The sequence below is a fragment of the Phaethon lepturus genome, unplaced genomic scaffold, assembly GCF_000687285.1.
Source record: "Phaethon lepturus isolate BGI_N335 unplaced genomic scaffold, ASM68728v1 scaffold33754, whole genome shotgun sequence".
Taxonomy (NCBI): domain Eukaryota; kingdom Metazoa; phylum Chordata; class Aves; order Phaethontiformes; family Phaethontidae; genus Phaethon; species Phaethon lepturus.
In genome coordinates this window covers 25293-35189 of record NW_010537607.1, presented here as the reverse complement: position 1 = coordinate 35189, position 9897 = coordinate 25293, and the positions used below count along the sequence as shown (strand labels likewise).

Here is a 9897-nt window from a genome sequence, read left to right as displayed (position 1 = left end):
TATATATAAATAAAGTCATTATCCATTTGTGGATTTGACAAGAAAAGAAGCCTGAAGCTTTTTGTGGAAGAAGTCAAGCTACCTTATAACACATTTGCCAAAATTAATCTCATAATGTAGGTGCTATAGTAGCTCTGTCTCTGTGATCCTTTGAGAAGATAATGGACTTTTCCTCCTTCAGGGAACAGACATGAGGATATGCTCCAAAGTGCCTTAAGGCGAAGGAAAGATCTCCTGCAGGAGCTTCGGGTAAGAGCCCTCTCTGTGGGCAGAAACAACAGACTGGGACAGGTTATCTGCACATCCACTACCAGTGTGGATTCAGTTTTTTCCTGTCCTTTAGTTTTTGGGCTGGGCAGCATTCAGTCCTCTGCTGGTGCCGCGTACAGAGCCAGGGCCAGCTAATCAGGGCCATGGGCCGGAGAGCAGTATGTCTTCCCTCACTGCAGCTAGTGAAGCTTGCACCCACTTGAGTTAGTTGGTGGGTTGATTCTGTTTGTCCTGAACTGCTGTATCATAAGCTCTCTGGGGTAGTGCCAAAGTGCAAATAGGCAATTTTTAATGCTGCCAAAATAGGGACAGTAGTAACTGTTACTTATTCCTACTTTGTAGAGGGTACCAACCGTTAATGAAACATTTTCCCAGACTTTTGGCAGTTTGTTCTTCACTTTTTTTCCATTCCTTTTTGCTTGTGCTGAAAACTGTATGGCTTCAAGACATGTGGGAAGAAAAACTTTCTTTATACTTGTGTGTGCACTGGCTGGGCGCTTCCCTTCATGCAGCGGTCACTTGTGGTCTGCCTGTCAGATGCAGCAGTGCTGGACGTTTCTGCAGCAGTGTTTTGGTGAGCGAGGCTGTGTCGTGCTGCGGGCTCCCAGAGTCTGATCTCATTTAGTCCAGAGAGCGTAACAAGAAATGTCTGCCTTTCTGTGACCAGATTTTCTTTAAGAAGATGCTTGATTTCGCAGGAGCAGCACCTTCTGGAAGAGCTTTCACAGCCCCCTGCACCAGCTGGAGGACACTGTCATAACCACAGAGCTGCCCACCCGCATGTCTACAACATACCTTTTCCAGCTCCTCAGCCAGAGCCACCAAGGATTATCCAGCAGACGGTAAGGATCCTCTTTCCTCGGAAATACCACTAGCGCTGTGCTGGTCTGAGACAACAGCTGCAGGTGGAGCGACTTGGGGGCTGTGTGGAAATGCTCATCCCACCGAAACAGGAGATAGACCTCTCTGCTGTTTTATGGACCCTTACTGCCCCAGGCAAAATCTAAGGGAAATCATCTTACAAATAAGGCACAAGTGTGAATGGTTCACCATAGGAACAAGGTAGCAAGAGGAGTAGGAGCACTGCCCATGCTCTGGCCCGGCTGCTCAGCCAGTTTCCAATGCACATTTTCCAATGCTGCTTGTGCAGCCCACAACCTCAACAGCTTCTTCGCGAGGATCTCATGGGAGACAATGTCCAAAGCCTTACTGAAGTCCAGGCAGATGGTACCCACTGCTCTCCCTTCCCAAAGATGAGGGAGCTGGCAAAACCAACCCTGCCTTCTCCACTTTTCTTTCTTTTTCAGATGCCGCCTCAGCCTGCCACCATCATCCAGCAGTTACCTCAGCCGCCCCCCCTGATCACGCAGATCCCCCCTGCCCAGCCTTTTGCAGCCCCCCGCTCTGGAAGCATTAAAGAAGGTAACGTACCTTCCATCTAGCAGCCAGCTCCCATCACCAGGCCTGGAGAGGGCAGGCAAGGTGCCACGGCAAGCGGAATGGGGCACGGGACAGCATCCAAGCTAGTTAGTGATGTGCTGTTCCATGACTGGAACATGCTGCTGGAGCTGTGGGAATTGCACTCCATAAATGGACTAGATACCATTCCTGAGAGGCTTTGGGACAAACTTTTATCACTAAAACCAAAGCAAAAGGGACAACTTAGCAAGGCCAGGTTAAACTGCCAGGGAAGCTTTGGAAAGCAAAACAGCTCAACCCACGGCACTGAGTAATATTAACAAGGTCAAACTCATCCACACAGATTATTCCGAAATTATCAAGTAGGCTTCTAAAATCTGTTTTTATTCTTTTGTTCCTTCTTAACCTGCTGTTCGATCTTCTCAGAACAATACAAGCTTTTATTATACCCCACGTTTGGAAACAAGACAGAACATCTGAAAGTGTTGTTCCAAATGTATTTCAATGCCAATAAAAAGAGTTTGTTTCTAAACATAGGTGGATGCTACTATGAAATAACACGTGAACCAAAACCTGGCTCAACCTTCAGACAAAAGTTTCTCTATCCTACAGAGAAATCCTCAGTCATGAAACTGCAATATTTCTCAGCTCTTTCTTCATCTAAGCATCTGGATTTTTGAATCGGAGTTTATTTTCATAAACAAAATAGTCCCAGTTCATGCATGACTTTTCTGAAGCTGAAACACATAACCTACTTTTGGTGTGACTCGATAAAAAATGGAGACTTGCCTTGATTCTTTTCTTCTTTTTTTCTCCCATCTCCCTTGTTCCTTCCACTGTTCCCAAACAAATTAGTTAAACTGCACAAGTCCTTTGTGATGAGGACCCAGGGATCATAGTAAGTAGATTTGATGCATGTGCAATGGACTCTCAAGGTGGCACTGCAATATCATGCAAACTTGAGGAAACCTCTCACATGCAAAAAATGATCTTGAGCCGAAGCAATGAAGAGCACTGGTCAGTCTCTGGTCAGTCCATGCTGGAGTAAGCGAGAGAGGTCTATCACTCTGTCCTTCTCCAGCCTGCCAGTCAGCATAGCCAGAGGGCTGGGCTTGTAGGGAACCTAACAGACAGAAGATGCTCAACAGCAGTAGAAGGGAGGAGAAACAGGAGAGCTGATCTAAACAGTCTTATTCATAAACATTAAATTTGCACTGCCTGGCCAAATAATGCTAATATTCTTCATGTGTCCCTTTCAGCTGCCCTGTTCTGGTTGCAGTGACCAGTCTGTATACTGGAGGGCACTTCTTACCAAGATGCCTCTGCTGCTTGCCAGTTGCTGATAAAGCTCTTACTTTCTTCCTTGGGGTGGCCTCTTCTCAGATATGGTAGAGATGATGCTGATGCAGAACGCTCAGATGCACCAGATCATCATGCAGAACATGATGCTGAAGGCTCTGCCACCGATGGCATTCGCACAGCCTGCTGGAGCCAGCTCTCCCCTGCTTCAGCATGCACAGCAGGTAATGAGTCTGAAGGGCATCCTTGCTCACACGAAGTGATGGTTGATCTTTTTGAGAGGGTGCAGGGCCTGGACAAAACATGCAGAAAGTCTGGGTCGTTTAACAGCTGTGCACATCTTCAAACCCACTGCAGCAGAAGACTGTTACTGAGCAGAGCACAGCCTGCCTCTTTACCATGATGAGCACTGTGACAGGACCCATGGAAGAATGTCTCCTCTACAAGTGCAAAATAGATTCAGTCCAGCTCTGAAAATTATCTGGCCTGTACAGTTGAACCACTAACAGACTATGCATGCAAGACACCTACACTGCGAATCTGCTGCTGCAGGTCCACTTGCTGCAAACAGCAGGACAATATTTATGTTACAAATCCTGCAACTGGTAAAATTTGACCTGGCAGTTTCAAATGGGTTAGAGCTGAAGCACAGATTTTCTGATTGTGCTTGGAGCCCCACTCCTCTAGTTCCTGTCTCACTGAAAATCAATGGCTACTGAGCTCTGAAAGGACAGATCTTAAAGATATTTTGGCATATAGATCCCTATAGGGATTTTTCCAAAACATATCCAGTGCCTGTTAATTTTGAATATATCCTTAGGTGCCAAATTCCTAAGCTATTTTTAACAAGGTGATATAGCTCCTTAGTGTGCTTAAATGTTTTGGGAACATGTATTTCTAGTCTCTAACCTGTAGCATTTTTTACCTGAGAAGCAAGGACAGTTGATCTTTGGGGAGGAGATGTCCAAGTGTTGCAAAAACTTCCCCTGTACATTTCCTACCCCTCCGTTTTCAGGCTAACTATGTCTTTTCCCTGTGCTGTAAGCAAGATTTGTTTTCTTCCTCTCAGATATTAAGGTTGTCGGGTGAGAAAGCAACTCCCACAGTTCTGCAGCCCTTGCCCAGATCACTCACACCTTTCCTACGTGCTATTTGCAAAAGCAACAGACGGCTTAAGAGGCCCCGAGGCCCGAGTTTAAGAGGGGTGGGAAATGCAATCCTCCTCCACAGCCCATCCCATGGCCTGGAAGGAGCTGACTGGTTTTTGCACCTGTTGGGACCAAATGTCTGCCCTGCACAGAAAGCCTCTGACAGCAGCTGCTAGCTCGCCGTATCGGGGCACTGACATCCCAGGAGGCCACCCGCAGCACGGAGGGGCCTGCTGGCTTTGTCAGCCATGGTGCCGGGCTGGTCTTGCCGTGGCAGTGGAAGGCGGTGCCGGCTCTCCCCTACGTCAGAGCTGCACTGAGTGTTGCCTCAGACAGAAGTCCTTTTCTATTTTCCTTAAACTTTGCAGTTTCTGGTTTTGAATACTTTTTCACCTTGCTGTGAGGGAGTGTCTGGGGCAGACAGTGGTGCTGGGAGAGGCAGCAGACTCATCTGCAGCTTTCTGTGGAGGACCCCGCGTGTAAGGGAAGATGGCAGAGGAAGAATGTGCGTCCCCCTGTCCCCCACCTTCCTCCCCAGGCCATCCTGTCACCGTGTGCTTCCCTGATGTAGACGAGTGGGATAAACTGGGGGGAGTGGGGTCTGAGTGCCTCTGAATATCAGATGAAATCTGAAATCACCAAGTGTTTTCTGGTCCTTCTATGTCGGAGCCTGCAAAACCCATCTCCAGACACGTGCTGAAGGGCTTTCTTTACCAAGGGGTGGCCGAGTGGGAACCCGGCCCCTCATCCAGGAACACTTCCCATGGGGGCACAGATTTCACAAATCGCCCTTTGTCTCTCTCCAACAAGGACCTGCAGTTTGCTGCTCCCCTGACCGTGAAAGCAGACAGGCCCAGGCCATCGGCGGTGCACCACCACCACCACTACCCTCCCACAGGGGTGCTCCCAGTGCCCCACGCGGGCTTCCCGTCCACATCCGCGGCACAGCACTGGACTGGCAGCACGCTCCCTGCCCTGCCCACGTAAGTAAACAGCCACGACATGAACTTTTAGCCCTTCTGTCCTGCACGTTGGGTAGCGAGGTAGACCAGTCAATCCCATGCCTTTGTGGTTCTTCACTGAGGCGAGTCCTGAATACTGCCTTTAACGCAGCAATGGGATTGAGGTGGGTGAGGTGATGATTTGATACACTCAATCTTATGACTTGAGTAATGATCCCTTGCTTACTGTGGATTAAACACCAGGATCAGACAAGGTCTATAGATGATACCAAGCTGTGCCCCTGCCATGCAGAGCCAACACCCAGCAACGCTGCATGGCTCTGCTGTGCAGTGGCTGTTGCCCTGCGTTTTGGGTCTTCCTGTGAACCCAGCAGAGACCTGCTAAATAAGGGCTGCATGTGTTTTACGTTCAGGCTAAGGTTCCCAGTAGGATTTATATTCTTAAAAGACTGATGAGACATTTGCTAATGAGAAATTTCTGGAAAAAAAAAAGCACCACCACTTGCTAAGGAAAATAGTACAAAGGGAGGGGAATACTCAGAAACAAAGCTGAGCCTTTGCGATAAGCCTGTGCTCGCAGCTGGGGTGTTTTTTCAAGTACAGAAATGGATGGACTTTCTCCCCAGGCTGCCCCCAGGTCTGTAGAGCCATGGAGCCCTTAGCGGAGGTCAGCAGCCGGCTCCTCCACAGGCTCACTTGCCTGTGCCCTCCCTGCTATCTCTGGCCAGTGGCAGGAGGGGCCTTGGGCAAGGATCTGTGCCAAGAGAGAGCAGTGGTCTTGCCGAGTACATCAGGAGGGGATAGCAGGAAAGCAGGCATGGAAGCAGCAGTGCTAGGAAGTTCTTACATGCCGAGGCTGGTAAAGAAACGCAGATTCCTAGAGTGTTATGTTGTGGCTGGGGACTTTGGCATGGGGACTAACTGTTGCACTCGTGAGAACACGGCTTTTATTTCTGTGCAATGTCTCTTTCAAAGCCTTAGTGAACAGAAGGGCAGGACGGAGGCAGCTGCATCCTCAGGCATGGGTGACCTGCTGGCAGGAGTATCTGTATCTCTTTAGCATGGGATTTGGAACAGATTATTTGCCTAATGGGATTATAAGCAATAAACATTTCTACCCCTTTCACTTTTACATGGATTTGTAATCTGTATCGGTAAACATCTCTTGGCTCCTACCAGAATCAGAGTGCAATTAGTTGTTTTCAGAAATCAGCAAAGGAAGATCTTGTCATGGCTTTTAAGCTGGCTTCTTCCTCTTCTTCAGCTACCTTCCACCATAAATTATGAGATCTGACACATCTGCACTGTCCTTTTGCAGCTGCAGCGAGCACGCACTGCTGACTATTACCAAACACAATAAAGCCATTTTTCTTGTTGCAGGTGGCCCACATACTGACAGTACGTGCTCCTCTGCAAGTGGACCATAGCATTGCTGAGGTCAACCTGTATTTGAACAGTTCCTAAATAACCTGTCTGATTGAACGCTTAATGTCTGTATGACTGCACATTGTTGGTACAAGAAACGAGCAGGAGAAAGACTGCAGATGTTCAGAAGAAATGTACCGTGCTCCTGTAGGCTGCTTACCCGTTTCTGCTAGTTCAGTTGTTTCCTCTCATCTTCCAAGCCCAAACCAGCCACAAGCAATCACCACTTTTTTTGCTGTCTCTTCTCAGAATCAAGAAAACCCATCACAAAGTGTATTGCAGGCCTGGCAGCCTACAGCAGCCCCTGGGCGTGAAATAATCTTACCACCAGTGCTATCTGAGTCCTTGCAAATGAGTATGACAAAGCTCCAGGGCTGGGAATCCCCTTCCTGTGCAAATGGAGGAAATGCCCCTTGCAAAGGGACCTGCTGCCATCTTGGCGGGGATGGTGCAAACTAACCCAAGAAGCCTGAATGAGGGTTTAGTTGCCAAACCTCATCAGCCTGAAGTTTTCCTCCCTCAGCATTTTTGGTTTTACTCCCTCACAGATATACTTGTCCTACAGTAATTACCTGTCCCAGAAACTAATGATGAGCAGGAATGATCCAAATGCAAGTTACCTACATAGCAGAGAAAAATCCTGGCACTGAATTTTCCTGAAGACCAGCACTCTGCCCTACCTATGAGAGTTGGCTTTACACACTATTTGGATAAATAATTCTCAATGGAGAAGAACAGAAAGAAATCTGCTCCTGTGGTCATCAGGTTTGAACGTTGAAGTGCAATAGCCACCCCCAGCTAACTGCAGTCCACATTTTCTTCCCCAGGAGAGCTCTGACTCCCAGTCTCCCCCAAATCTCACATTTACAAATCTACCTACAGTTTTCTTCTTTCTTTCTCAAAGAGCTATTAGAAGGTGATTTAAGCAGCCTGGAATTGTGCATATTTGTTTCATTATTTCTCAACCTTTCTCTCATATAATCAGGTTTTAGACTTGATTTTAAAAAAATAATAAAATCCTGAGGTTCTTCCTTGGATATTGGCATGTCTTTTTCTTCAACAACATAAATAGAACACTTTTCCCTTCTTTACTTTTCCCATTAATTTTCAGAGGGCAGGCTTTAATCCAAGCCCATGCTATCCTGTTTTTTTGTTTTCATTTAGGACTCCTTAGAAGGCTTGCTCAAAGTTTTAATTGAGCAATACTTTTTCATGCTCTCAGCAGCCTGGTTGTGTTTACTACAGAAAGATAAACAATGAATTAGTAGCGCTTTCTCAATGTCTTCCCACCTTCTCCTGTTTCTAAAGTGGAAAACATCCTTACATTGATTTTGCCTGATGCAGTTTGTGAGTGAATCTGATGAAGATAACCCAGGGACATAAATTTTTTTTGGAATGGTTACCTGGAAGAAAAGATATTGCATATATACAGATAGTCCCTGATAGGAAAGTTTAGTCTGGTTTGCCAAGAACTCTTGTCAGTAGCTAAGGAGATAGGTTTGGCAGCAAGAAGCTGATGTGTATCATCCTGGAAGAAAAAACTTTCAAGCTGTGGCTCATTTACCGTACCACGTAGTGCTGCTCGCCGTCGTGCTGGGTGCTTCCCCATGCCTCCTGCCTCCGGAGCAGGAACACAGACCATGGCTGAGGCAGCTTGTGCAGCTCTAGTTACACGATTGTGTGCTGCGTTATCCACAGGAGTCCATGAATTAATTGATGTATCTTAGAGTGATGCTATCAAATTGGTAAGCCAGGGTGGTGGAGTAATCTGTAAAGACTACCAGACAAGTATGCAAAGGGTGCTGTGAGTCATATTCCTAAATAATAACTGGCACCACTGGAAGCTAATGGAGTGCTGTCTGTGCTCTGAAAACAATTAATGAATAATTTATTTACTATGAAAATCTTACCTTGCTCTTTGCCCTCTCTGCTCTGTTTTCTTTGCTGGATGTGTGTAGGTCAATCAGATAGCATGGATCAATTCACTGGTGAGCAGATCAGAGAAACCCAGTGGAGGGTCTTCAGTGGCAACTCCTTTGGACACAGGCACTAACAGCCTTTAATAACCCCAGCCAGCCCCACCTGGGACCCTTGCCCTCTCCAAGCCCAGCAGTCCCATTTAAGCTTGGGCCTGGGGCTGCTTGTGGATCCTGTTGACCCCGTCCTGCATGTCCTCTCCTTGCATGGGAGTATGGCATGGTGCTTGCTCCCAGTCCCTCAGGAGCAGCTGGCCCTTCTTGCACCAGGAACCAGGATGTGCAATGGAGAACAGCACTGTGCTTGTGTGGGGATTTGATCCTGCTCCTTCGAGATGTCTGCTGTTCTAGGCTGTGCATTGCAGGTTTAGCAATAAACGGTACTTAGTGTATGTTAATGTATGTGTTTTTACTATCTGCTGTTTAATTATTGTGTGTAGGCTGTAATTGGCTCCTCCCTTCTAAAAGCTTACTATGTGCGGTGTTGGCTCAGCACAGCACTTCCTCCCAAGGACGTACATGTGAAATGGTGTGTGCAGAGATGTCTCCTCAAAGCCTCATCCAGGCTCCGGGAAGCTTCTGCAGCTTAGGCATGGACCTCTGCTCAGCATCACACCTCAAAACGCTCAAGCCATGCACAGCTTCTTTGGGCAAAAGATGTCCTTGCAGATGGGATCAGGTCCCTGGGCAAGCACTGTGGTTCACATCCCACTCTTAGGATAGTGCCCATGAGGCTCCAGGAGTTACTCCGCGTTGTCCCACTCATGGCTCTGCATTTGCAGCCCAGCGAAGTTCCAGCAAAAGCCCAGCAGATGCAAGTTGTCCTCCTGATCTGTGCACGTTTCATTAGGAGGTCCTTGAACACTGCAGAATTGCTTTACAGTTTTCAAAAGAGGCCTTTTAATAAGGCTTGGCTGAATAACGCCACATTCACATCTTTACCTAAGGCTCAGTGTGGCTGGCCACACGGCCAGGCTGATTCATGGACAGTCTCTGGGCTGGGAGTTAAACTTTAATATGAACCAGAGGAGAAGAACCCAGGCATGACTCAGCCACCCACGTCCTTCCCCTTCTCCTCCCCGCTGGCGAGGGCAGCGCAGCAGGACAGGGAGCGGGGACGCAGCAGTAAGAACCTGCAACCTGGGGGCTGCCTCAGCAATGGAGCCTGGTGACCCACGGGGGAAAAGAGTCGCTATTGTCGGCGGTGGTCTGGTAGGAAACACAATTTGGCTGCTGTGTGATTGTGTTTGCCACGGAGCCAGAGCTGTAAAAACATTGCTTGGACGTGGGGTGAATGTTTTTAAAATCATTCCTACTTCAGATGACGGGGTGTTATGGAGGAGTTGGTTGAGTTCCCACTGTGGGAGGCAGCAAGGCTCATTTGAGCAGCTAGGACTT

At 47.8% G+C, this 9897-nt stretch overlaps 2 protein-coding genes across 2 annotated transcripts in view; both read left to right on the top strand.

The window, feature by feature from the left end:
• Positions 1-181: 181 nt before the first annotated feature.
• LOC104620350 (uncharacterized protein C21orf58-like) lies at positions 182-5123 on the top strand (the record flags this gene model as incomplete). Its single annotated transcript, XM_010286540.1, has 5 exons — positions 182-249; positions 969-1112; positions 1578-1692; positions 3073-3212; positions 4947-5123. Coding segments are annotated over 5 exons (644 nt in total), but the record flags the coding sequence as incomplete, so codon positions are not given.
• Positions 5124-9657: 4534 nt separating this feature from the next.
• Positions 9658-9897, top strand: part of KMO (kynurenine 3-monooxygenase (kynurenine 3-hydroxylase)) — a 10312-nt gene continuing 10072 nt past the window's right edge. Inside the window, exon 1 of the mRNA XM_010286539.1 lies at positions 9658-9711. Within this exon, the coding sequence (XP_010284841.1) occupies positions 9658-9711 (54 nt within the window). The remainder of the gene's footprint in view (positions 9712-9897) is intronic.